The sequence below is a fragment of the Squalius cephalus genome (genome assembly GCF_949319135.1).
Source record: "Squalius cephalus genome assembly, chromosome: 25".
Classification (NCBI taxonomy): domain Eukaryota; kingdom Metazoa; phylum Chordata; class Actinopteri; order Cypriniformes; family Leuciscidae; genus Squalius; species Squalius cephalus.
The window spans coordinates 2991616-3019600 of NC_137146.1; the positions used below are offsets into that span (position 1 = coordinate 2991616).

At 37.2% G+C, this 27985-nt stretch overlaps 4 protein-coding genes across 10 annotated transcripts in view; 1 reads left to right on the forward strand and 3 right to left on the reverse strand.

Moving 5' to 3' along the window:
• katnip (katanin interacting protein) overlaps window positions 1-5091 on the reverse strand; it is a 28947-nt gene extending 23856 nt beyond the window's left edge. For 3 of the 4 annotated variants that reach the window (XM_079862729.1, XM_079862730.1, XM_079862728.1), the window contains exons 1-5: window positions 5000-5077; window positions 2449-2534; window positions 726-901; window positions 543-640; window positions 331-432 (exon numbers count right to left, since the gene is read on the reverse strand). In XM_079862729.1, coding sequence (XP_079718855.1) covers window positions 331-432; window positions 543-640; window positions 726-901; window positions 2449-2534; window positions 5000-5011 — 474 coding nt within the window. In that variant the 5' untranslated portion in view covers window positions 5012-5077. Of the gene's footprint in view, window positions 1-330; window positions 433-542; window positions 641-725; window positions 902-2448; window positions 2535-3564; window positions 3600-4999 lie in introns of all 4 variants that reach the window. The other variant, XM_079862731.1, reaches the window with a different exon arrangement.
• A 2220-nt stretch (window positions 5092-7311) lies between these two features.
• dcun1d3 (defective in cullin neddylation 1 domain containing 3) lies at window positions 7312-15315 on the reverse strand. Of its 2 annotated transcripts, none has more exons than XM_079862816.1 (4): window positions 15192-15315; window positions 13649-13720; window positions 10091-10617; window positions 7312-7982 (listed from the first exon to the last, which is right to left on the reverse strand). In XM_079862816.1, the coding sequence occupies exons 3-4, from the start codon at window positions 10504-10506 to the stop codon at window positions 7490-7492; spliced, it is 909 nt and encodes a 302-aa protein (XP_079718942.1). In that variant the 5' UTR covers window positions 10507-10617; window positions 13649-13720; window positions 15192-15315; the 3' UTR covers window positions 7312-7489. The 2 variants fall into 2 exon arrangements, with proteins under 2 accessions (XP_079718942.1, XP_079718943.1); XM_079862817.1 differs by lacking the exon at window positions 15192-15315 and adding an exon at window positions 15136-15191.
• Window positions 15316-15725: 410 nt separating this feature from the next.
• lyrm1 (LYR motif containing 1) lies at window positions 15726-17849 on the forward strand. Its single transcript, XM_079862833.1, has 5 exons — window positions 15726-15805; window positions 16902-17073; window positions 17157-17217; window positions 17331-17362; window positions 17728-17849. The coding sequence occupies exons 2-5, from the start codon at window positions 16924-16926 to the stop codon at window positions 17839-17841; spliced, it is 357 nt and encodes a 118-aa protein (XP_079718959.1). The 5' UTR covers window positions 15726-15805; window positions 16902-16923; the 3' UTR covers window positions 17842-17849.
• A 2004-nt stretch (window positions 17850-19853) lies between these two features.
• Window positions 19854-27985, reverse strand: part of dnah3 (dynein axonemal heavy chain 3) — a gene marked incomplete at its 3' end in the record, with an annotated part of 47914 nt that continues 39782 nt past the window's right edge. For all 3 annotated transcript variants that reach the window (XM_079862716.1, XM_079862717.1, XM_079862718.1), the window contains 9 exons: window positions 27713-27938; window positions 26961-27205; window positions 25255-25371; window positions 24820-24977; window positions 22463-22630; window positions 22232-22374; window positions 21841-22045; window positions 20753-20890; window positions 19854-20207 (listed from right to left, as the gene is read on the reverse strand). In XM_079862716.1, the coding sequence (XP_079718842.1) occupies window positions 19854-20207; window positions 20753-20890; window positions 21841-22045; window positions 22232-22374; window positions 22463-22630; window positions 24820-24977; window positions 25255-25371; window positions 26961-27205; window positions 27713-27938 (1754 nt within the window). The remainder of the gene's footprint in view (window positions 20208-20752; window positions 20891-21840; window positions 22046-22231; window positions 22375-22462; window positions 22631-24819; window positions 24978-25254; window positions 25372-26960; window positions 27206-27712; window positions 27939-27985) is intronic.

Consider the following 27985-nt stretch of genomic DNA (forward strand, 5'->3'; position numbering starts at 1 on the left):
TATATATATATATATATATATATTTATATATATTTACATTTACGTTTAACAAATTTGTAATAATATTTTAATTAAGGGTAAAGATGTCAATTTTCCAAGGCTGGACACTATGAGTTATTCCTGTTTTTGAATTAATAAATAATTATTCACATCAATAATGACAGCAAAATAGTTGACTACATTAATTCACCTCAAAATATTGAAGAAAATCCTATTTTAGTTGTTTTAAGACTCGCAACGGTCAGGTGGAGCTTAGAAGTTGTAAATATGTAATTATGGATGCAACATGAAAAATGGAATATTCACAGACACACACACACATATTCTCACCTCCATATCCACGCTCTCGTCCGGCTCAAAGTCATCGGAGTATTTGTGCTCCGCTGAAATCTTCTCTTTCCTTCCTTTCTCAGTGCAGATGTAGACAGATTCCTATAGTAATGATGCATACAGTTAAAGTGCAGTGCCAGGAAGGAGACGGAGAAAGCAAATCTAGTGTGGGATGAGTGTTTGGACAGTGTTTGAGTTAGTCAGGGCATTACCTGCACCCATCGGCGTCTCTGTGTTTTCTCCGGTGCCGTGTGGCTCCTCTGATTCTGTCGGTCTAGCTCACGCTCCTCTGCACTCGCTCTGGAGGAATCTGTGTGAACACAGACACGTTCTCTCATCCGGCAGGTCACAGGAAGCCTCCGCTCATCCAGTGTCAGTGTGTGGTGTGTGTGTACCTGCAGTGCGTGTGTTTCTCTGTGCTTCTGAAGGCTGTGTGGTTCTCCTGCTGGATCTGCTGTGAGCCGCATTAGCAGTGTTGATGTGAGCGCCGTTGATGTACAGATTGAAGCCCTGCTCTAGAATCTCCAGCTCCTCCTGACGGGGATCTTTCCTCTGAAGTCTTCTCAGCGCCCTGAGGGAGAACATTAAACATGACACCAGCCGATCGGCACACGTCTATTGAGTGGAAGAAAGATTGCGGGTAGAAAGGCAGGGAAACAGGGGTTCTTGAACAATGACAGAGTAGACATTGTTTCTAACTAGTCAGGTCTGATGGGTCTGACAAAATGACTCTATTTGAACTCTTCACTCTGTGTTCATTTAAGTTTATTCAGGCAATTCACACTTCATTTAACCCGCTGACCACCTACTCTCACTGTCCCTACTGGATCAGCAATAAATCTTACATTTCTTACATGTCTCACAAACTTAAACATGTGTTTTTCTGTGACATATGATTGTGAGTTCTGTTAGTTTTTTAAATTGTCAAAAGTTTGGGCTTGATATGATTTTCTTAAATGTTTTTGAAATAAGTCTTTTATGTTCACGAAGGCTGCATTTATTTGATCAAAATACAGTACAATTAACAGTAAAATTGTGAAATATGACTACAATTTTAATTAACTGTTTTCTATGTGAATATATAGTGAAATTGTGAATTTTCAGCATCATTACTCCAGTCTTCAGTGTCACATGATCCTTCAGAAATCATTCTAATATGAGGATTTGATGCTCAAGAATATTTCTTCGTATTATTATTAATGTTGAAAACAGTTGTGCTGCTTCATATTTTTGTGGAAACTGTGATACATTTATTTTTTCAGGATTCTTTGGTGAATAGAAAGTTCAAAAGAACAGCATTTACTTGAAATAGAAATCTTTTATAAAATTATAAATGTCTTTATTGCCACTTTTGATCAGTTTTTACATCCTTATTGAATAAAACCATCAATTTTCTTAAAAGAATCTTACTGACCAGTTTTTCCAGCAAAAGACTTTATGAATTTATTGCCGTTTTGGCGTAAGAAATTACACTTGGCGCTTAACATTTGAGAGAGAAAAATCAGAAAGAATAATAATGAAATCATTTTAAAATAAACATTAAATAATGCATCTAAAGTTAATCATTTAAATGTATAATTTTTGGTGTTGGAACAAGTGAAAATGTCAGCAGATAAAGTAGAAATCTGAATAACTGGACAAACTAGACCTTATAATAAAACCTTATTGTTGAACCCTGTCTTATGTTTTTAGTAGGTTTAATATTAGAGAACAATAATAGTAATGAATCTAATAGTATTAGACTTAAATGAAATATACATTTTTAGCATGCAGATTAAACAAGCTGAGATGTGAATGTGAATCTGAATCATGTGTTCAGAAGAAAGGAAAGATATAGTTTCATTGGCAGTTAGATATGTACTAGCAGCCGAGCTGAAAGACTACACGTCATTTAACGTTACAAATGTCCACGGCCAGTTAGAATTTCACTCTAGCAGGCTTTCAGCCAATCAGAGCAGCTCATTAGCGCATCCAATCATGTAGTACGTCACATGGCTGAGCGGCGTCTGCGTGTGACTCGTAACTGAAGCCATATCGCTCAACCTGAGCTCACAGTTAACCTGTTTTTGTGTTATCTGACCTGTGTTTGTACATGTGTGTCCGGGTGTGTCATCAAACCTGTTTTTGTGCTGAAGGTCGATTAAATATTCATCCAGCTTCTCCTCAGCGGAGGACAGTTTTCCTGCCCGGCTCCTCTTGAGCTCCTGCACACGACACAAACTCTCAGTCAGATATGATCACGAACAATATATGACACACTAGATGATCAAAACACTGGTGCACAGACAGAGAGAGACAGAGAGAGACAGAGAGAGACAGATGTGATGGAGAGAAGAGAGTTCGGATGGGAATCATCCTGGTTTCATTTAACCATTATTTTAATTTCACTGTAAAAAAAATTATTTTTTATTCAGTATTTATGTCTTGTTTTCTATTACAAATATCTCAGCATTCTTAAATCAAGATACAGTTACTTGAGATGCAAAATGACTTAAGATATTGAGTTTCTGCCTAATATAATAATTAAAAAAATAAAATCTGCTAAAATCTACTTAACTCAAAGTGAAAACTATTTTTTATTATTATTATTTATTTTTATTTTTTTATTATAATTTTTTTTTTTTTAAATCTGCTAAAATCTACTTAATTCAAAGTGAAAACTATTTTTTATTATTATTAATTTTTTTTTTTTTTTATTATAAAATAATTTTTTAAAAATCTGCTAAAATCTACTTAATTCAAAGGGAAACCTATTATTTATTGTTATTAAATTATTTATTATTTTCGTACCCTACTGGCAGATTTTTTTTTTTTTTCTTGTTTTAAGCATAAACTCACTCACTTTTGATAATTTTTTCAGAAAACAAGAATTAATATATGAAGTCATTTTCTTCTTAAAGTGATTGTATCTTGATGTAAGAATTTTTCAATATTTGTAATGGAAAACAAGACAAAAATACTAGGCCTAAGTAAGAAAATCATTTTTGCAGTGTTTGAGGAAGCAAACCCCCAACCATATGCTAAACAAAACATTAATATATTACAATATCCATGACTACACGCTGCAATTATGAATTTATGAATTATGAATCAGCCTCAGAGACTGATTTGTGAACGATTCACTGAAATGAATCAGTTCATAAGAGTCATTTGAATTGCACTGGTCATGAGGAAAGACGTGAGAGACAGACATGAAAGAAGAAAGACAGATGTGATAGTCAGGATGACTCTTACAGAATCTGCACTGTTTCAATCACAGCATCTGGACACTTGAGAGGAGAGAGAAAGAAGAAAGAAGAAGGGAAAAGACAGGGAAGAGAAGGAAAGAAGTGTAAATTAGATTTAAATCAACAAACCAAGGAGATTTTTTTATTTATTTGCCTCTTGACTGAAAAGAACATTTCAACATGCAGCTTGTGTGTTTCTGTCACTGTCCATTGCACATGACACATCACAATTCAGCGGTGTAAATCAGTGTAAAAGCAGTGTACTGGTGCGGTAACAGATCTACATGAACAAACCTACTTGTGCTGAATCACCATGAGCTTTTAGCATAAATAATGCAGGAAAGCTGCAATAAGAATTCATTTCAAATACCTTGTTTTATAGCTGTCCTTTACAAAGGAAATTAAATTCATATTATTATTATTATTTACTGAAACACATCTGTGCATCATGTCAAAACAGGCTCATATTAAAAGATCTCAGCCCGACACTATAATCTAATATATAAAATAACAACTATCGAGCTGTCAGAAAACAAAAAAATTGTTTATTACAGATAAATCATAAATAACAGTGTTATTTTAGCATCACTGAGATACCAAGCAGTTTTGTTGAGAGTTTTTTCACTTTTATTAGTTTTAAATATGTCTATATAGTTTTATTAATTTGATTTAGTTTAAGCTATTTTAATAAATCATGTTAAACTAGATTAAAACGATGCTGCCTTTGCAACTAGCTGAAATAAAAAAGTTTATGGAATAAAATATGTTTAAATGTATTAATATATATATATATATATATATATATATATATATATATATATATATATATAAGATAACATTCTTTCATTTACTTATTTAATGGTTTTAGTTTTAGTTAATTATAATATGGCTGGTCTGAATATTGTTTATTTTCAGTGTTCCTGTATGGAAATAAAATGGAAACAATAAGAAAGGCAGAAACTGCTAAAAGAAATCAAACAGCACATATCTCAGTCATACTGGAGAAAAGAGACATTAGTTAGTTAAAACTACATAACTTAAACAGATGGAAGAGTAGCTAATTAACACTATATGACTTTAAATACAGTACCTCTATCGATAACGTTACTGTATGAGTTTTTATAACGTTATACCTATCATGTTTAATAATGCATTGTCAATGTAAAGCTTTTGTTTTTACCAGATTCCAAAGCTTTTATGGAACCTGAATCAAATACAGTATTTGCAGATGCTAACCTGGACTTAACCCTGACATCAGCTGTACAGATGTTATACAGATGTTGTACAGATGTTTACATGCTGAAAACTAGCCTCTCTGCTAACAGCACACACAAACCCTCTCCGCCATTAAACTGTACGTCAAAAACCATCATATTCACTCTGGCATTCATTTATAAACACCCTGAAATAAACATGTTGGATAATAAAAGCTGTCAACTTACAGTCCATGACATTTCTCAGCTGAAAACGCCTTTCTGTTTGCTAGACTGTCACTGAGCGTCGGTGTTGTTGAGTTCAGTGAGGGCTGGTAACCAGGAGAGATGCTGACCAATCACAGCGCGTCCTCTGAGCACAGACCCCGCCCCCACACGCTTGCAGCGGGCTTGTAACTGACCAATCATAGCACGCAGTGAAAAACAGGCCCGCCCACACAGCGGTGGAGCGCCTGCAACAAGGAGAGACGCTGTCCAATCACAACACGCAATCTCATTAGAAGACCCGCCCACACGGCTGAGGCCAACATTAAATGCTTGTACGCAACTATCAGCTTTGATAAATGAACATTCATTTTTACTGTCTTCTTGGATAGACTTTACATTAACGCCAAAGTTTCATAAAACAATATTATTCCAAATATTGAAATACTATTCTATTAATAACTAAATTCACAAAATCACAAATATTGTGCAGATTTGAATACTGGAAACCTTTTTAATTATGCAAAAACTGACTGTCATGAAATCTAAAAAATATTATGTTTATAATAAATGCTTTTTTTTTTATTTTTTATAATATCTCTATTAATTGTTATCATACCAGTATTAAGTATTTGTCTGTTGTTGCATATTTGTACTTAAAATAGACCATTTCTGTCATGCATCACTTTATGAACACTGCAATTTTTATAAGAATGCGCTTGTGTTTTCTTTAAAATTGTATAAAAGATGTTCAGAAATATTCTCTGATCAGCCTCACAGACTAATCAACACTTTTTTAACCATCTTTAAATGTTGATGATACCACAGAATCCATCAAATCCATTGATAACTGAGTTTGTTGTTTTCCCTCCAAAGTGATGTCACTTCCTTTTGTTATTTAAATAGATTTTACAAAAGACTAACAGGATGGAAATATCAAGGACACAGAAAAAAAAAAATCTATTAATTGATTACCAAATAAAATTATATTCCTGAGTTTGATTAGTGGAAAGTAAAATGAAGAAACACCTGTAATATTTCTTAATAAATTGCCAGATTTCCGTTAAACGTTGACATCCATTCAAACTAAAAGGAGTGAAGGTCTGTAAAATCCATCCAAATTTTACATTTTTAACTGATATACTGAGATAAAAGAAAAATAATAGTATTTCCAACGTCAAAACAATTTAGCTTATCACAATATTAAGACATGCATGATAATGCACTGCATATTACTAATAATAAAGTCTGATTTTAAGAAAAAATAAATGCTTTGTTATGGTAACTAAATGACAGAGATCAAAAAGTGAACATAAAAAGACACACTAAAATTCAATGTTCAACACATTTTTATTCATTATAAACTGTATCATTTATATAAAACCAGACACAAAAGATGAAATAAAATAAATTTGAATTAAAAAAAAATAAAAGAATGTAAACTGTAAAATAAAAGAAAAAGCTCACAGCAGACATCCAACTGCAAATGAATCTGTATTTCCTCATGCACGCGTACACACACACACACACACACACCTGACCGTTGTTGAGAATACATGAGTGAATAGCAGAATGAATGAATGCATCAGAAGAGATCGAATGATAAGAAGAAAAGAAGAGCAGGGAAGCACATGAGGAATGAGGCTTCAGAACATCAATCACTGCAGTCTGATGTTAAACAGCAGCACACACACTTCCTCAGCCAACAGAAAACCACACACACTCCTCAGCCAACAGAAGCCCAAATATAACCGTTCAAAACAGCAGTTATGCTGCCATATGGATGTGTGGGTTTCTTTAGTGCATAAATGTGTGTGTGTGTGTGTGTGTGTGTGTGTGTGTGTGTGTGTGTGTGTGTGTGTGTGTGTGTGTGTGTGTTAGTGCGTGTGTGTGCGTTTGAGTGTGAATGTGCGTGTGTGAGTGCGAGTGAGTGAGTGAGAGTGTGTGTGTATGTGTATGTGTGTGTGTGTGTGTGTGTGTGTGTGTGTGTGTGCGTGTGTTAGTGCGTGTGTGTGCGTTTGAGTGTGAATGTGCGTGTGTGAGTGCGAGTGAGTGAGTGAGAGTGTGTGTGTATGTGTATGTGTGTGTGTGTGTGTGTGTGTGTGTGTGTGTGTGTGTGTGTGTGTGTGTGTGTGTGTGTGTGTGCGTGTGCGTGTGTATATATTCAAACTCGGTAGGCAGCTGACAGAATTCCCTTTTCTTTGGCGTGCAGGTGAATCCCAAAATATTAGCGAGAAGAAACCGCTCTGGATGAAATGTGAATTTTAAAACAAATTAAATGAACAACAGCAATAACTTAAATAAAAGTGCTTAAAAAAACATTTCGTTTGGAGCCCTTTCATTAAAACAAAAGTCAAGAGAGCGCACTGGGATGCCCAATGCGATAAGACCAAAAATTCCATAACGATATCTAGAATCCGGATGGAGAGTGACGGGCTCAGAAACACCTCCGCACACACACACACACACACGTCATCGTCCAGAGTTCACCACCATCCCAAAACACACGGTTCCTCAAGGTCCCGGCCACATGGACGAGGCCTCACAGTCCGCCGGGGGATCGGTCTCGGACCCCTCGTGCGCTCGTTCCCTCCGCCGCCGCTCCGTCTCCCACTCCACGAACGAGTCGAAGAGGCTGGGCCAGGCCTCGTCCTCGCTGTAGTTGCTGAGGTCCTGCCCGATGCTCTGCGTGAAGTTCAGAAACATGTTCCAGGTGTCGCGGGATATGCCGCGCACGGCGCACGGGTTGTCCGAGAGGAAGTCGAGCCAGCGCTCCAGCACCGGGGGCGAGTCCAGCGTGAAGACGAGCCGCCACAGGGCGATGGCGATGGAGCGCTGGAGGGAGCGCTGGCCCTGCTCCGCGTCCAGCCCGAACTGGAAGGTGAACCGGTAGAGATCTTTGAAACTCTCCTCTCCTCGAGACTCCTCTAGCAGCACGGGGAACCGAGAGCAGATTCCCGGGATACTGTCGGCCTGGATCGCCTTACAGCCGTCCACAAACTCCCTCCTGAGACACACACACACACACACACAAAACACACTGGGATTTGACATTGCAACTGAGAATGATTCTTGAAGCAAGGATGCAAAAAATGTTATTTAGATTTATGTTCGTATCATAGATAATAGATCGTTTTGTGAATTCGGTTTTTTTTTTTTTTTCATTTTATTTTAATATAAATAAAATATGTGTGTTTATGTCTTTGTTATTGTTGTTTTTATTTTAGTACATCAAGTTAAACTAAATAAAAATGAGAAAATGATGCCTTGGCAACTAGCTGAAATATATATTTAATGGTTTTAGTAAACTTGATCAACCCTGACTCATAGAATTACTATAGGTGGAGTTTTTAATTATACATTACATTTTTTTCAGTATGAATTGCATGTCCAGAAACATCAGATGATTATTAATACTCTTTAAAAGTTTGGGAACACCAAGGCTGCATTTATTTGATCAAAAATACAGTAAAAACAGTAATATTGTGAAATATTATATTATTCCTGTGATCAAAGCTGAATTTTCAGCATCATTACTCCAGTCTTCAGTGTCACATGATCCTTCACAAATCATTCTGATATGCTGATTTAATGCTCAAGAAACATTTATGATTATTATCAATGTTTAAAAAATTTTGTGGAACTCGTGACATTTATTTCAGGATTCTATGAGGAATAGAAAGAACAGCATTTAAATGTCTTTACTGTCACTTTTTTCTAAGGGGCCTCAAACGTTAGAATGGTATATAGAACTATTTTTAAGAATTAATTATACTATTATTTAAGACATTTATTTTATAAACCACAGTGGAAGAAGCATTAGTTGACTTTTGACCCATAAAAGGAAATGGCGAGAGATGTTTTCTTCTGTATTGTGACGTATATGCGAGTGAAATAGATTATAAAAAAAGAAAACATGTAGGAGGACGCCTGACAGACTTGATTCTGTGCGTGAGCTGGATCTGAATGAAAGCATACAGTCTTTTGTAAGAACAAGGCGGTGTTTAAACGGACAAAATGACTGGAGAAGCTTGGCATATGTAAGCAGATTGAAGATTATGAGGTCAAAATGTTAAGAAAATCAAACATGCATGGATGAATTGTTCACAATAAGATCTATAACACACATTTACAAAACAGACAGGGTGAATTTTGATTTCATGCCAATTTAAACTCTGACAAACACACGGCTGCACATGGTGTCATTGCAACACTTTGACGAGATGAAGCAATCTTTGCAAGTGTGTGTGTGTGTGTGTGGAGGAACTGCAGTGACTAATGATCTCTCACCCCAGTGTAACGTCTGTACCCGCAGACACCACTGCTATTCAACAATAAAACTGTGAAAACATCTTTTTATTGCTTTGTTTTCTTCAACTGAAATTCACATTTTTGCCTCTTACCCTTATAATACCCACAATGCTGTGCTGTAGACCTCTGTGGCTGTTCAGAACGCAATCCTATAATTCTGCTTCGACCATATCTTACAAATGTGTAATTCGGCAAGTAGCATCCAGTTATCATGACTTGAATAATTATGATAATTAAATTCTGACTGTTAAACAATGAAAGAACGGTTACAAATGATGTTGCACATTAAATAGAAGGTCAGTCTGTGTGCATTGCATTTTGGTATACAGTAATCAATTACTCAGCATGAAGACTGAATGATTCCCACATTAGCATAACGCACACACAAACACAAATGTGCTTCAACTGCCATTTTGAATGGATTTTCTTGTGAAGCAGTGCATTGTGGGATTGTCTTCTCAAAGTTTGGGAGACATTTAAAAATATGAAGCAGAACAGCTGTTTTCAATATTGATAATCATCAAATCATCATATTAGAATTATTTGTGAATGATCATGTGACACTGAAGACTGGAGTAATGATGCTGAAAATTCAGCTTTGATCACAGGATATAAATTACAGTTTAGAATACATAAGAAAACGCTTCTTTTAAATTATAATAATATTCCACAATATTACTGTTTTTACTGTATTTTTGATGAGATAAATGCAGCCTTGGAGAGCAGAAGAGACTTCCTGACCCCAAACTTCCTGGTAGTGTCTCTCAACCTCGTCTGTGTGTTGCTGAACTACATCTAACTCACCTTGTAAACTTGCACATGGTAGCAGCCTGGAACTTCCACGCCAGCACCAGAACTTTGAACTCGGCCGGATCGACGCACAGGTCGTTGCAGAAGCGCTCCATCCCCTCCTCCAGGATGGCATCCTCGTGCTCGTCTTTATAACACGAGAACATGTCGTGTATCCGAGCGAGCGACACCCCGTCCTGCGCGGACTGATCCCGCCGCACGTCCAGCGCCGAGAGGGTCGGAGCCACGCCGCCCTCCACGGTGACCTCGGACACTTTGGTGCCGTTGAAAATAACGTCGACGGAAGACTTGGCCACTTCCTCCTTGTGCGCGCCGCCAGTGCCACCTTTCTTCCCGTGAGATTTCCCAGCATCGCTTTTACTGCCCAGAGAGGACGTGGGGTTTTTGCATTTAGTCACACACTGACCCATGTCGCTCTCGTTCTCTTGTCGGTCTCCCTCGTCCTGTTTCGGAGGTCTTCCTTCAGGTCCAGGCGACCCCTGCTAGACGCCCACTGGCTGACGGACAGCAGTCACCATGCCCTGAAGATTCAGATCCAACATTCATCACGGGGAATCAGACCAGTCACGTTAAAGCATTAAGGGTCACACTTTAGATTAGGGTCCAATTCTCACTCTTAATTACGACGATTACGGTTTATTAGGGAGTAAGGGAGTTAAAGGTGCAGTATGTAAGAATGACAACTAGTGGTGGAAATAGGTACTGCAGTCGAATTCAAAATATCGTTGTTTCTCCCGCCGCCTGCTCCTCAGACTGGACGGCGCTCACACTGGTTGCCAGTTTGAGCACATGCAACAGGAACGAGCGCAATGGACAATGAAAACTGTCAACGTGCAGTATCACAGACCAAAACAATAACAAACATTCCAGCCTGGAAACACACGTTTCAAAGTATAATAACTGGCTGTAGAGGTGTTTTTCAGAGAAACGAGTATGTGAATATTGTTTCCTCAATATATGCAAACATATTATGGTATTTTTATGCTTTAGTAGAGTGAAAAAGTTACATACAGCACTTTTAAGTTTAGGTATTGGGTGATTAAGGGATGTAGAATATGGTCATGCGGAATAAAGGCATTAATATGTGCTAATAAACAGCCGATATTCTAGTAATATGCATGCTAATGAGCAGCTAGTTAACCGTGAGAACCGGACACTCAACTAAAGTGTTTTTCGTCTGCTTGTGATTTAAAGTAATTTTGTTTGCATTTTTGTGCCTATAATATTCTTCTGTTTATGTTTACTAAAATGTCCTTTACTTTCGTGTTTTATGTTCCATATGGTCATACCATTGTTTTACTAATTGTAGGTATGTGTATTCATATCATTCTTCTCTTATTCTTCTTACCATCATCAACCTGGCAGGGCCTGCAGATGTTACACTAACATGACGGACACACACAAGCGCTCATGTGAGTTAATGTGCATTGTTCCTTAACAAATAAAAACATAAACATAAAGCATCACTGAAATATTAAGTATAGAGTCAATTATGATTTCATGCTCACATTACTGTAATATTAAAATCCAGCTGGTCTTTCTGAGGGTAAATGTCAAAGATTCTCACAAGCCTTTTCGTCCCACTTCCAAAGAACAATGGCTATCAGAGGAATCTGTATCGCACGTACACTGTTCCTCTTTCCAAGTCCACAAATACAAAGTTCCCTAGATGAACCTGAGCTTCACTTCCTTCCACTCATCTCACTGTGGTCAACACTCCCTCGACTGATTTCTTAACTTGTGAATTTTCTTTAGAATTAAAGGCAAACCTGAAGAACAATATATTGAATCATCATGTGCACAGCTTTCTCACTTCCTCTGAACAAGGGGAGCCAGTTAAACAGTGTGTGTTAAAATGCGCCCTGCCAGTGAATCAGAGTTTGGGCAGGACATGAACCAGTGTGGTGAGATCCCTGCACTGTGGTTGTTGAAGTAGTAATCAGTGTGTGACAGAACGCAGAGAGCTTTAATTCAGCGAATCTGGCGCTCCTCCTGCATTCTGATTGGTCACAGAGATGGATCATAAACGCTTCCACTATGACATTAACAAACGTACCTAAAAACTGTGTTACTAGGCCGGGACGAGCGAAGGCTGAACGTCGAGGGATCCGATCTGAAGTTCTTAGAATAACCGTTTGTAGAGCTCTACAATGACTTTGAGGAATGAGAACAATGTGTGTTCATAAAAATAATTCAAATGTGGGCTTCTTTGTTTCTGGGCTTTGTTTATGTGTTCAATATTACATAAAATGCAGGATGTCTCTCTTCTGATTTATTTTTCTCATGCAGTGAGACACAGTTTGCTTATGGGGACAATTCTGTTATGCTTTATTTTGTTATGCAAACTAATTTAAAATGAACAATAAACTGTAGAATGTGTCAAATATGAATAAGTACCATAATTAGCCATGAGAGGAATACAATATTTAAGGGCCTCATTTTATTTGGCTATTTTGTCGATTTATAACCTTTGCCAAACAATGTCCTTCAGCTCTAACAATATATTGTGTGCATATATATATATAGATAGATAGATAGATAGATAGATAGATAGATAGATAGATAGATAGATAGATAGATAGATAGATAGATAGATAGATAGATAGATAGATAGATAGATAGATAGATAGATAGATAGATAGATAGATAGATAGATAGATAGACAGACAGACAGACAGACAGACAGACAGACAGACAGACAGACAGACAGACAGACAGACAGACAGACAGACAGATAGATAGATAGATAGATAGATAGATAGAAGAATATTTATTTAAATATAATAATTTTAAGAGAGAATATTTGCAAAATTATAAAGTAGAATATTTGCTTCAAATCAACCATATATATATATTATGGCAACACTTTACTTGTAATGCACCTCTAATGCATAGTTATAATATATAATGAAACTTATCTATTCATTGTTACATCTTTAGAAAGTATAATGCATTAAAACAAGGAATCTGCAAATATTATAATGCATTTTACCTTTGATAATATATTTAAAAAATATAAATATAATAAATCAAATATAAAATCATTATTATAAGTATATATATATATATTATATATATATATATATATATATATATATATATATATATATATATATATATATATATAATATGAATGAGACGATATTTGCAAAATTATAAAGTAGAATATTTGTATTTATTTGACTTGCTATTATAGTTATATTTATTTTTTTATTTTATAAAAGATCTACTTCACAGATAAAGGACATTGATATACTTGATATGCAGCTGCCTTGAGTGATTATTATATAATAAAAATATTTAAATCTAGTATCGTCCTTCCGCTTGTAGGTCTACAGTGACATGTACGTTAGCAGCTGGCCTTTACGGTAAACACTGGAACGCTGTATCGACCAATCAGCATCCAGGAGCAACACGACCTGCTTTATATTGAACGCTGAGGACTCTGGGATGAGACTGCTTGTGTTTGTGGCTATCAGAGCAGGCTCAGAGCGACTACATCACCATGGATCAGGAACACGCGTGTTGTGCAGTGGTACGGGACACACTCACCCAAATCCCCGAGCAGTGAACCGACGTGTCATCTGAGGAAACTCCATGGAGACGGCCGGAACATCCGCTAGCCTGAGCCAAAGAGCAAAGCAAGAGTGATCAGAAACACACCATCTAAACCATCGACACAACACACCCCAATCCTCCGAGACACTTTCACACACCTGATCCTCATGCTCTAACTAACTAACTAACCCACAACACAATACCCATGAGCTAACCTAAATAAAACAGGCTAAATCGGAGCTGGGTTACATTAGAGGTGTTGGATTGCTGACGTGACCAGTGCCACGATTAAATGACATATAACCTGAAAGGGGTCATCGTCATAGCAACATACACCTGGTGGGGATGTGGGCAGCATTTGGGGAAAAAGGTCATAGGTCATGAACTAATTTGCAGGTTAATAATCAGCAAGAAACGGCATTCGCAACCCAATTTACTTCCATTATGTGATGCATTTACTAGTATAACAGGATGTTCAGTGATAACATGGTAATTGGATATTGACTGACGTGCTTTAAGACATATCATGCGACTGTATGATTAGCATATTAATTTACCAAAGTATTTACATGCCACTCCAAATTACTCAAAGGAATACCATGGAACCACACTAACAGCACAGGTAAACTAAGGCAGGGGTTTTCAATCTTTTAGACGCCACCGACACCCACACTAAAATTTAAAAGCAATCTATATAGTTTCTTGAGGAAAGACCCAATTTAGACTGTAAATAATTAATATTATTTAAAATATTATTTGGAAAATGTCTAGTTTCTATTAAGCTATATCATGTTGTTTTCTCTACTCATTATAGTACTGCACTGTTATTTACACATTTTAATATATTGTTATTCATTTAAATCTCGTTTTAGTTATTTACATTTTTTTCTGGTAAGGTTACTAAGGTACTTCAAAGAATATCATGGTTAAACCACTGTAAAAACATAGTAGCACCATGGTACCTCTTTGTTAGGTGAAGATAATTCGGGTTTAATGTCAATCCATGTCAATTTTATGATATTAAATGTCCTGAGAACAAAATCTCTGTTATATATTATATAGACAGATGCTGTCTACATAGGCAGCATTTTAAGCATATTTGTGGGTCATCTATTTAATATATTTAAGGCATTATAAGCGAAATTTGATCCCAATAATGCTGTTTAGCAAAGTCGCTCACTAGATCTGAGCCACAGCCAAGAGTCTCTATCAGTATAAATGAGAAACTTTCCCTTTAAAATTATGATTAACTGTCCATATATACAGCAAATACACTCTATATCCTCACTAAACAATCTCTACGATTATACTAATAGTTCTGATATATTAATATACGACTGTTTGTGAGTAATGAAACACTCGATATGACAGTTAAAGTCTTTTAAAGAGCTGATCTCATGTTAGCAGCTTAGCTGGTTAGCTTCAGATAAGTGTGGATCATTTATACACAATAAACTTCATGTAAACTATAAAATGTGTACATTCTACACGTAAACACAGCGGGTATCTGACCTGAAGGTGTTTTGTGTTGATTTACCTGTGGAAAGATGATGAAATAGCTCAGAATCAGCGCATCCCTGCTGTCATGCTAAAGCTAAAGCTAATCCCACCCTCCAGCCGAACCGGATCGGTTCTGAATCTCTGTGTAAAAGCAGGAGAAAGGGCTTCTCTTTGTGTGCTTCGGATGCTCTTTGGGTCATTAGATGATCATAGTTGACATCTCCCCCCGCATCACTTCCTACAGACTCGAGCCTGTCCCTGAACCCGAACCGAACCTGCGCTGATCCGGACCGGCTCCGGTAAAACCACCTCCTTTACCGGCTCCCGCTCCTTTGGACCGTTTCTGTGGGGACGGAGAAGATCCTGAGGGACTCGATACGGCCGCACGGAACCAGAGAAACGCGGATCGGCCGCTGATTGATCGCAGTTTCTCTTTTTGTTTGGGTTCGAGGGAGTATGCGCAAAAGCGACGCAGGCGTAACTGGCGCAAACATCTCTCAGACATGCGAATGCGCAACACGGGAGCTTTCCGGACTAGTTCGAAACAAAACTCCCCGCAGTTCGAGACGTCATCACTCGGAAGCACGTGGACGCTGGAGTGCGGAAGTGCGGAGATGTTCACATAAGCTGTATTGATCTAATCACCCATAGGTAATGTTTATTTCATTAGGAAGTAGAGATAATGAAGCAGATAGATTATTAATGCATTCAACGGAAGACTGTAACAATTGTAATGTGTGTCAAGGATATTGCAAATCTCTTATTGACAGCCATCTAGTTTACCTAACAGCAACACAGAGGTCACGCACTGATTTCTGTTTTTATAACGTTTTGTTGTACGCATTATATTTAATACTGAATAATAAGGATTATTTCAACATAAATGTGCAGCATAATTAATTAAAATATCATGCTTTATTATGCTAATTAATATGCTGCTGATTATATATGAAAATAACTGCTGCATAATTGTAGAAATTATATAAATATATAAATATATATATATATTAGTGCTGTCAAATCGATTAAGCGCATCTAACAAGTTTGTTTATATAATGTCTCTGTAGTGTATATATATATATATATATACACGTGTATGTACACACACATATATAATAATTCAATATATCAATAATTTCACTTAAATGGAAATGCAAATTACCTATTAATTGTCATTTAAGTGAAATTATTGAACTTAAATATACAAGCTTGATAAAAATGATCATTCTAGAAGAAAACTTCAGATGGCACTTAGAGGCTTTTGCATCTGAACTCTTCATATATATATATATATATATATATATATATATGTGTGTGTGTGTGTGTATTAATGCTATCAAATCGATTAATCGCATGATTCGCATCTAACAAGCTTTTTTACATAATGTGTGTAGATTTATGTATATGTGTGTGTACATACACGTGTATATATATATATATTTCTATATACATAAACACACACATTATATAAACAAACTTGTTAGATGTGCTTAATCGATTTGACAGCACTAACATACTGTATATATACACACTGATTAATAATTTGTGTGTATGTATATATATATATATATATATATATATATATATATACACACACACACACACACACACACACACACACACACATATATATATATATGGACGGGATGTTTACCACAAGTAAAGGTAAAAAATACTTCCACGTATTTCTAAGGTGAAATAATGGCCTTGTCAAGTTCTTCTAACATGTACAGTATTGTTGTGTCAGTTCATGTTGACAGGCGGTCCGGATGTCTCGTCCACATGTGCTGTCTCTCTACAGGAGGATCCTGCGCGTGGCACGCAGTTGGAAAGCTCAGTCTGCTCTTCCTCAGGACACCGACACCGAGCGGAAATATATCGCTCAGGAGGCTCGAACCCTCTTCCGACAGAACCAGCAGGTGTGGACCGACCTCGCATCGCCCGAGGACCTGTGAGAGAGCTCATATCTATAACACGCTCTCATGTCTTCTCCCTGTCACAGATAACAGATCCAGAATCAATCCAGAGATGCATTGAAGAGTGTGAAGCTCGGATAGAGATCGGTCTGTATCAAATGCTTCATTTATGAGCTGAGAAATAATTAATGTCATTTTTAAGACGTTATCAAATAACAGATGATCTGCTAAAATTATTTTTATTTTGTTTTTCATGGCAGGACTGCATTATAGGAACCCCTATCCCAGACCAGTAAGTACCTCCACATATGATCATAAGCACTAATAATAATACTGCTATATTTGTGAATCTCATGAAGAAATGTCTTTATATATACATCTCAACATTTTCATTAATATAATTTGGGGTGAAATATGACTTGGTCATGTTCTTGCCGTTTTACAAAGATTTAGGTCCGTATTTATGACCACTATTTATGATTTAAAAAAAAGTTAGTGACATAAATTTCATATTAAATGTTACTTTTAATTGTTATTTCAATATTGTAATAATATTGTCATTACTTCATATTTCTTTACATTCTGAAATCTGACTTGGAAATGTTTCCTGGCAGTTTTTGTGAGATTTACACACTAATATGTCATGTTTTTTCTCAGACATATCTTCCACCGATGGGTCTGGCCACTCAGAAGGGCCGAAAGCTGCGAGGTCAGCAGAGACTGCGGAAACAAGCCAAACCCGTGTACCTACAGTCTCAAGATGAGACCTGACACACTAACAGATGTCTTGAAGTGTGTAGGACATTGTGTTGAGAAACACCAGGGAACATTATAAAGTTTGACAGTTCATGTAGTTCATATCTTAAAAAGGCTGCATTATGAAACAGATCAGGGCAATTCCTCTCACTGCCAGTGTACAGCATGATGAATGTGAGCTGTTTTGATTCATGTTAAAAGGTGTATTTATTTTGTCATTGTATAAAGGGGTCTCAGTTAATGTTGCATTCTAGCAGCGTTTCAATTAGTTTATCATCATTCATTAAACTTTTGAGTTTTAACTAGAAATGGTTTCTTCACAGAAGTCACCATGAAACGGAAGTTGCCCTATTGTGACGTATATCTGAGTGAAATGGCTTCTCGAACAAGAGAAAATGTAGGGAGGGGCTTGATTTTGTCCGTGGGAAATTGATTGGATGGTTGTGGTTTGCTATATATAAGTCCCTCCCCTCCGCTTCCGGCTCATGGGACCTTATTTCGGAAAAAATATGTATGGTAGTCAATGGCGAGAGACAACTTATCTTTTTATTCCGTCTGAACTGTGCCCTGAATTACAGATATGATGTTTGTCAATTTAAAAGATAATTATGAAAGTCAAGAAAGTCGCAGTTTGTCATAAAACAGAAGAGTAACGTTTAGTTTTATGTGAAAATCGCTCAATGAACTACATCTCTCGTCTCGCACCATGTACGTCACCAATATCGTATGTGTGTATTCTGGCTCAAAACACTCAGGCATGACGGCGTAACGTTACGATTATAACGTAAGACTAGAAAAAATGACAGACGTTAGCTTCAGTAAAGTTGGCTTCATTCATTGAGAGAAAAGGTATGACGTCACATGTGCGCCTTCTGGGTTTGTAGTCTTTGTAATTACGTATTTTCACAGTCTTACACCTCAACAGTTTTACATCGAACTGTGACTTTCTTGACTTTAAAATGTATCTTTTAAATTGACAAACATCATATGTGTAATTCAGGGCACAATTCAAACGAGATCAAAATATTTGTTGTCTCTCGCCATTGACTACCATACAATATTTTTCCGAAATAAGGTCCCATGGTGTTCCACCGGAAGGGGAGGGACTTAGGCTCTCTATTGGTGGATCTTGTGTGAGTGACAGGTTGCTCCGCCCTCATGCCAATATACACGTCATCAGAGAAGAGATGTTGTTGTAAGAGGGAGGGGAAGTTATTTTGACTTAGGCCGGCTACACACTGGCTGCGTGGCGTGTCCGTTTTTATTTCGGCTCCAATGTTAACAGGTTAGAGATTGCACGAGCCACACCGAAAACGCGAGCATGCTAGAAATAGAACCGATGCCTATTTTTCACGGCAAAATAGAATAGGAAAAGATGTTTATATGTCATTTTGACACGAATACATATTAATAAATGACATTTTGATGTTTGAAAGTTTCTAGGTTTTGACATAAATGCAGATTTAAATGTAATAAAAAAAATTAAATAAATAATCATCGAACATTGCACCTGTCAATACAGAATGAAATATTCTGTAACCCATTTTGCCATCAATACTGCCGACGTTGTCTTTGCTGTATCAGTAGGCTATATATTTATGTTTAACATGAAGTATAGGCCTTCCACAACTCTCTCCCCATATGTCGAATATATATCATTAATGAGGCTTATCATGTCAGCTAGCAGCAGCAGCGCCACATCTCTGGTGTGCAAAGAGACAGAAAACGCCACACAGCCAGTGTGTAGCCGGCCTAAGGATTACAAGGCACATGAATGTGCACAGATAAATAATTTATAATAAATACTGCAAAAAACAAGAATTGTCCATTTTGATTACATGCCGACTCTAACGTCTAAAGAATTACACAATACTGCTTTAAGCCATTTTGTTTTATTATTCCATACAATTATATTAAAAGGAACCACAATATGCTAATTAGTGCTGTATTAAATTTAATATTTTTTGGTTTTTCATATGTTTGGCATGTTGAAATGTAAACACACTGAAAATCTGTAGTGTATGCGCTCAGTTGTCGAGTTGGCACAGACAGGCGACGCCGCGGTTGATCCAGTGTTTCTGGGGCTTGTCCGAGGGCAGCTCGATGGACAGAACGTAGTTGGTGGAGTGACCAGTGGTGGAAAGAGTCCCGCGCCTGGCGCTGGTCTTGTACACGGGACAGATGTAAATGCTCTCGTGCAGGAAAGTTGCGCTCTCTCCAGGCTTCAGCCAGATTATGGGCAGCGGGTCGAAGAGAACTTTAGGAACAGACTCACCGATAACCATGTGCTCCCGATCCCAGCGCGCTCCCTCGAGGAAAAGCCCACGGACGTACGCGCCATCCTCCGGCTTCCCCTCCATGTGAGTTTCCTGCTTACAGACCTAAAAGAGATGCACATTATGATATACACAAGTTAGGGGTCATTTTATTTTATTTTTTCAATATAAATGTATACTTTCAATTAGCAAGGACTCATTAAATTGATCAAAATTTACATTAAAGACATTTACAGTGTTGCAAAAGATTCCTATTTCAAATAAACGCTGTTCTTTCAAAGTATTAATGTATCCTAGTTTAAAAAAAATAAAAAATGAAGCAGCACAACTGTTTTCAACACTGATAATAATCAGAAATGTTTCTTGAGCATCAAATCATAATATCAGAATGATTTCTGAAGGATCATGTGACACTGAAGACTGGAGTAATGATGCTGAAAATTCAGCTTTGATCACAGGAATAAATGACATTTTGCAATATATTCACATAGAAATGAGTCATTTTAAATTGTAATAACATTGTTTGCAGCTGAATATACCAAAAACACTTTGAGTTTAGAATGTCAGTGTTTAAGAAACATTTATTTATAAAGCACAGATCACCCTCTTTCTCATACGCTCTCAGTTCACTCTCTCATTGGCACACAAACCTCATACTCGAAGCCGATGTAGTCGATGGGGATGGTGTACTTGCGAGCGAAATTCTGAGACACGCCAGTGAGGAACGACTGAGTGAAATAGAACGCAGATACCCAGAACACAGACGGAGGGCCGTTATCAATCCAGTCCTAAAGCACACACACACACACAAAGATGGACAAACAATTAGAAACTGATTGGTGAGTAGTGCACAACTGGTTTCAATAATCTCAGAGCACACATTGGCTGACCTAGTGTCCTTAGTGCACATTACACACTACAAGAACAAAGCCTCTGCTTGTAAAAAAAAAAAAAAAAAAAATTTCTTATAGCTTCATGCATTCTTTTTTTATCAACACTTTAAAGTAAGGTTTCATAAAAAAAGGCAACATTTTTGAGCAAAAAGCAGAGAAAATCATGTTTTTTTTTTAAGACTACAGTGTACAGAAGGAATGCCTTTTATCGCTTGTTTCTGCTTCTTGTTTGCCTGTGTTTTGATCCGGAGATTCTCTACTCTTTCAGAAGATGCCTACTAGCGCCCCCTACCGTATAACACCGAAAACACCTAAAGCTGCAATAATGACATTATTCATTGTATTAATTGCAGACTAGGCAAGGTTAATATAGTTAACGAAAACCATAAAAGAAAACATTTTCATTGCTTGAAATAAAATAAACATTATCTGAAGTAAAATATCAATATTTCAGCTAGTTGTTTCAAAACAAAACAACTAAAATTTGTTTCAATCAAAATGAAAACAAAAAAATATAATTATAAAACCATCTCAAAATATTAATTACAACTATAATAGAACAGTATCTCATTGTTACTGAAAAAGCATTGATGAACTACACTATAAAAAACAAATCAAAACTGTACATAAAAGAAGGATTATTGGAGTATGTTTTACAAGAAAAGACTATTTCAGTTGTTCTATAGTTTTTTGTGAAATTTACTAGCAATTTCTGAGTGAAGATTGTTTGTACACCACATATTTTCAGTGCAGGATTCATCAGTTGGAAACAATTCACATCATTAAAGGAACATGAGCTTGTGTCTTGTTGTGTGCGTTTGTCTTTAGCCGTTGGACTTGCTCACCTGTAGAAACTGCAGCCTGGCGAGGAAGTCGGACATGTAGCTTCCCAGGGGTTTAAGGGAAGGGTAGGACTTGGCGGCCCATGTGGCCGGCACTTTCCCAACGAGAAGACTGTTGAAGACGTTCTCCAGCTCGGCTGACATCACAACCTGCCCCCGAAGTGCCTTCTGGGTGTTCAGCAGGCTGCTACGCACCACCTTTGACAGCCTATACATTTACATCAGTGCATTTAGCAGATGCTTACATCCAAAGCAACTTATCAAATGTATACCATGAATGCAATATAAGTTCATGCATTTCCTGGGAATCAAACCCGCCACAACCTTGGCATTGCTAGCTCTACAGCAGGAATGTTATGATGTATGTAATGTGGGTGACGAATATGTCTGGTACCTGTTGAAGCGAATGAGTTCCTGGCGTAAGACGGTGTTCATCGACTCCTCATACAGGAGTGGGTATTTATTGGTCACCATCTCAATGTCAAAATCACAGGGAAGCTTGGCCAGCATTCCCTCGGCCAGCTCGTCTACCACTTCCTGTGTGGACACAGACAAACGCACTGACACAAAGAGCAGGTACACAAAACTGTCAATCATTTTTCACTAACGATCCGCCTCCTCCCACCTGTGGAGATTTGGCTCCGCTGCTAGTTTGTCTCGGTAGCGTCAGCAGCACGCCGTCTAACAGCTGATTGGTCTCCTGGTTATCCTTGGTGATATTAGCATTGCTGTGGAGGCCGAAGACCTCGGGTTCAGCACTGATGGGCAGGTTGCGGATGTAGTCCACATAGCTCTACATACAAAAGAGATTCATCTTCTGTAGCTCTCAAATCCCCACAAGCCAGTGCTATTTTAGTATCCGTAATATACAAATATACTTAATATTTTTAATTCATTTTTAAATGTTCCTTTTTCATTTCAAATTTTACTTAGTTTTAGTTTAGTTGTAGTCTATATAGTTTTGTTAATACAATTTTATTAATAAAGTTTATCATAAATGTATTCGATTTTCTGTTTTTATTTAAATTTTTATTTATAGTTTTAGTAATTTGTTGTTTTTGTCATTTTAATGAGTTTTTTCTTTGTTGTAGTGTTAGTAATATGTCTACATTAATAAAGTTTATTATTACATTTATTAAATCTTTATTTTTATTTATTTTTAACTTAAACTTAACAAAAATGAGAAATGCCAAGTAACTGAATAATATCTGAAATAAAATAAGTAAAAAAAAAAAATATATATATATTTCAGTTATTTTAATTTTTATATAACGATTCTTTATAATAGATTTAGTTTTAATTAACTATAATAATTAACTGCCACAAACATGACACCTAAATATGCATCCTCGCATGTCTCATAAATTATCATAATTGAGAACGTCTTAATGTTTTGACTTGAACGCAATGCATCACATGACTTCATTTCTGGGTGAACTATTCCATTAAGCCTCAGAATGGTTTGTTTATGTTTCTTTTGCATAATGAACTGATTTCAGCTGAACAATGACACTATTGTCTTTTTAAAGCTTCTTCACAGCAGAATTGAATTATGTTTGCATCATTGATCATTAGGGGCTTCGCACCGGGTAGTTCTAGGTACTAGGAACTAGCCACCAGGGTGGTTCCCTGAGAACTAATGGTTCCCTTAGGAACATTTTCCTGGTTGCATTCGCACCGCCAGCAGGAACTCTGAAGTGACGTAAGCCTCGCTTGTTGTTGTGCTAGCTGAGCAGAAATACATAATCATGTTTCTCTTGGTCCCCTCAAAGTTGCGTTGGATTTTCTCCTTAGAGTAAAGGTTAAGAGGCCCATCTATCAGTTTCCCATGTTCGTAGAGTTAGTTTCTGGAGTTAATATGTAGGCTATAATATATTTATATTTTTTTAAATGGCGGGTGCTGGTGATTCGCGTGCGTTCAGTGTACACTAACGTCACGGATAGTTCCTATAGTGCTGGTTTAGACCGACTCTGAAGTAGGAGCTAAATTAGTTCCTCCAAAAGGAGTTCCTAGAACTAAAATCGTTCCTAGTTCCTGCGGTGCGAACACGCCAAAATCCAGGTACTTTCGCCAATAGTTCTAGGAACTATGAAAAGGCTCTTTGGGTACAAAAGTCCCTATTATTTGTTTATCAGTAGCTGCGTTTACATGGACACTTATAATCGGATTGACGGCTCAATCGGACTAAAAAAACCTTCATGTAAACACCTTAATCGATCCGATTGAGCTCGATCCGAATGAAATTTCGATCGGATTGAAAGGGGTGGTTTATTCCTTTTGTAATCCGATCGAGAGAACATGTAAACACTTGATCAGATTGAAAACCGAATCTGAAAGGACTGCGCATGTGTGAAGACGTTAAATAGCGTAATGACGTTTAATGCACGGAACGAGCTGTTTTTCCTGTTGAATGAAGTGTCATATAAATAAGTGTCCCGTCATTCTAAAATTCTCATTTCACTCAATGTCTGTGAAGTGAAGCAGGACAACGTCCCACCAGTCCTTGTTTTGGGATTCTCATCCACAGACGACTGGTTTTGGGCATTTTTACTGCGTGATAAATATAAGCAGCACGGCAAAACGGTTAATATGCTCATTGTATCCAAATCATGACCAGAGACGGATTAAAATTACGTCTGCTGTTTAAAACAAGTAAAGAACCAATAGAGGAGAATAGTTATAGTTAACAGCGGGAAACTCTGTATATTTGTGCAGTGTGCGCATGTCAAAAAATCTATTCCGATTTGAAACTTGTGACATATAAACGCGCACATCAACCCGATTAACTTTATTTATCGTTCATGTAAACACCGTGTTCGGATTCATCAATCGTATTGATTTCATTCCGATTGAACCAAAAGGTTTCCATGTAAACGTAGCTACTGTAAAGCAGCTTTGAAACAACCAGTATTGTATAACACGCTATATAAATCCAGGTGACTTGACTTGATTTAATGAAGGTGCACAGTGTGAGTGTGTACCTGGTAGGGAGCGTGTGACGGCACATAGTACAGCTCTCCCTCACACACACGATACTTGTCCTGTTTAATGAGCTCCCAGCTGTAGAAGATGGAGAGGAGGGACATCAGCAGTCTCCGGTCTTTATCGTCAGTCACCCTCCCACCATAATTACACTCTCCTGCAGAGGACACGAGCAAACATCAGCTCAAGTGTTGTAACAATGCAACTGCGTTTCATCAAATACTGTACATGTCAAGATGTGTTTGTGTTGCAAAAAAAATATTTTAAAGCCAGTATTTTTGCATTTTCTGAAGAAAAGAGTGGTGATCACCTATACAAAACTCACCACCATAATGCTAGGGTGTTGCTATGTGATTACTAAGGGGTTCTGAGTGGCTGTTAGCACACTGCTATGTGTTTACTATGATTATCAGGGCGGTTGCTTGCTTAATCACCTGTCAGATACGCGAGGGCCTCCAGCGGAACCTCTTCATACTCGTCCAGGAACATCTGGATCTGACGAATGCTGATTCTCAAGTCAGACTCATTAAACTCGTATGGAATATTCCAACCTGCAGAGAAAGATGAAGAGAGAAGATTGAACACACATTTAATGCCACAATGAAACCCCCTATAGATATGAATGACATCAGGAAATGAATCTTACAAAATACAAAAGTCAACACTGTGGCTCCCAAACACATTTAATGAGCTCACCAAAAGAGTCTGATGAAGAGAATGAACATCACATTTTTTTTGGTGAGCTTATTATATGTTTTTAACAGCAACAGTTTACCAACAAGTTTTTTTTTTGGATGTGCATGCTTTATTTGATTGTCGGATATTGATTATCACTCTTCCTAATAATATCCAGATCATATAGATAAATAGAAGGGAGTTATATTAGACGGGCTTGCTTTTATAATAGTGTTGATAGTTTTTTAGGGGAATCAATCTATGAACTTATAGCTAGGCCTGTCGCGATAGTCGATAAGTCAATTAATCGCATGATAAAAAAAAATGAGCTCGATAATTTTTCCGGCCGCGATAATTCCATTTGCATGCTTGTTTGTTTTCCTCGTCTCTCTCTCTCTACCAAAGAGACTGGATGACCACTCTCGGTTCTTTAGCGCATAGGAGGAGTGAACTCTCTTCGTCTCTTGTCAGTTGCATGGTCTTTGTGTGGGGAGGCGGCGCTTGTCAGTCACGTATGGGAAAGCGCCGGCGGGACTGTTTGCGGCTACTGCCGGGAGAGAGAGAAGACGCTAGTTGTGAGTTGCGACAGCGAGCCCGATCACATGTAAATGCGTATCTATACCACAAATGTTATTTCTCGTGCCATTTATACGCCAAAAATAGTTTTTGCGTGCATATGATATGCTCTTTATGGCGTGTAATACGCACGGCACTCCTCACCCCTAATCCTAACCAAGTATTTTCAGTGCGTAGCATACACGCAATAAAGTGCGTCTCCGTCTTCCCGACAGTACACAATCCCTTGACAAAGTAACAGGAGGACAGTGCAGAATGGTGTGATATGGCTTGTTGAGGCTTTTTTTTATTTGTTTACAAAGGTCCTAACCGGCAGTTTTGCCTGTTATGGAATGTATCACTATTTATGCTTAATGTCTAAAGCCTAATGTTTAATATTTTTTGAAGTGCAATTTTGTTTACATCCATTTTATTTATTAACAGACATTTATTTTGTTAACAGACACTAAGAGTCCATTGCTTTTATTGTTTTTGGTTGTTTTGTTCATTTTTTTGGATATTTAAAATGTTTTCCGTTTTCAATGTTTAATATTCTTTAGAAATAAAAGTTTATAGATAGTTGAAAAGGTGTACCTGCATTATTATGCCATTATAATTATATTAAATGAAAATGGTCTCAGAACGACAATATTATCGTTTATCGCGATAATTTCTTGGACAATTTATCGTCCAGCAAAATTTGTTATCGTGACAGGCCTACTTATAGCTGCCTCTGTACAGCCACAATCAAATGGCAGTTTTATAGGCAGTGTATAATGCATGTTTAGAAAAGATTAGATCAGGTAGATTGATGATAGCATCACAGCAGCTTGTTCTCTAAAGATGGAGGCTAAATTAAATTAAGGATTACAGACAGGAAAGCAAACTGCATTAAAGATGCATATCTGACCGAGTGGGCCGAACGTTCTCCTCTCCTGTACCAGAGCGTGGAAGAAGCACAGGCCGAACAGCAGCTTTTGCCAGATGTCCTGCTTAGCGGAGCTGTTGAAGAAGGAGGGGTCTGAGATGGGATTGCTGAGGTAAGAACGCAGTAAATTTGCCCTCAGTCCTTTGGGAGGCTCATTCGTCATCTTCACCCCATTCTGCAAAACACTCACTGGAAACTTATCAGATGGTTGACTGGTCAACCACAACCTAAAACACAAAGAGTTTGGGGTTAGGATATTGGGTAAGTAATTGGGACATTTTTTGTCTCAGAAAAATAATAAATAATATTTGCATAAATGTTGATTACCACAGAAAAGTATTTACTTCTTTTTCTCTCTATTTTAATCTCATTGTAATTACTGTAATGCAAACATTCATATAATGATAAATGTTATTTATAATTAACTATTATTTAATTAGTAGGTATACATAATGCTAGTATTTATTTTACTGCATCTATTTTAAGCTGATTCTAAAATAATTTTGTAGGATGATTTGCATAATTGTATTACTGTAATGAGAATTTAGGGGGAAATGTGCTTAATTGTCATAAAAAAATAACATCACAATGCAAAAATCTTATGACACGCTTCATTTTAATTTCTAAATTTTTTTTTCTTTGGATTATGAGATTAAATATGTCCTTTTTTTGCATTTAACTTCATGTTGAAATTGTGTGTGATTTGCTTTATTTTGAAACAGCACAATTTTTACCTGAAGCTGGTGTGTGTGTTTTCAGGTGTGATGACCTCCTCGCAAATCTTCTCCAAGGCTGGCATCCAGCTGGTTGCGAGATGACAGTTCTGCAGAACGACCCAGTCGCCGTTGGTCAGCGCGACCTTGATGAGCTGCTCAGCTACTGGACCTTGACCTTGACCGAGAGAGATCGTCTGGGTCTTACTGCCGCCCATGCCCAAGTCATCTGCAAACTTCAGCAGTCCTGAGTAAGACAAAGAGGGAAAAAACATAATTTAATTGTAAATGTTT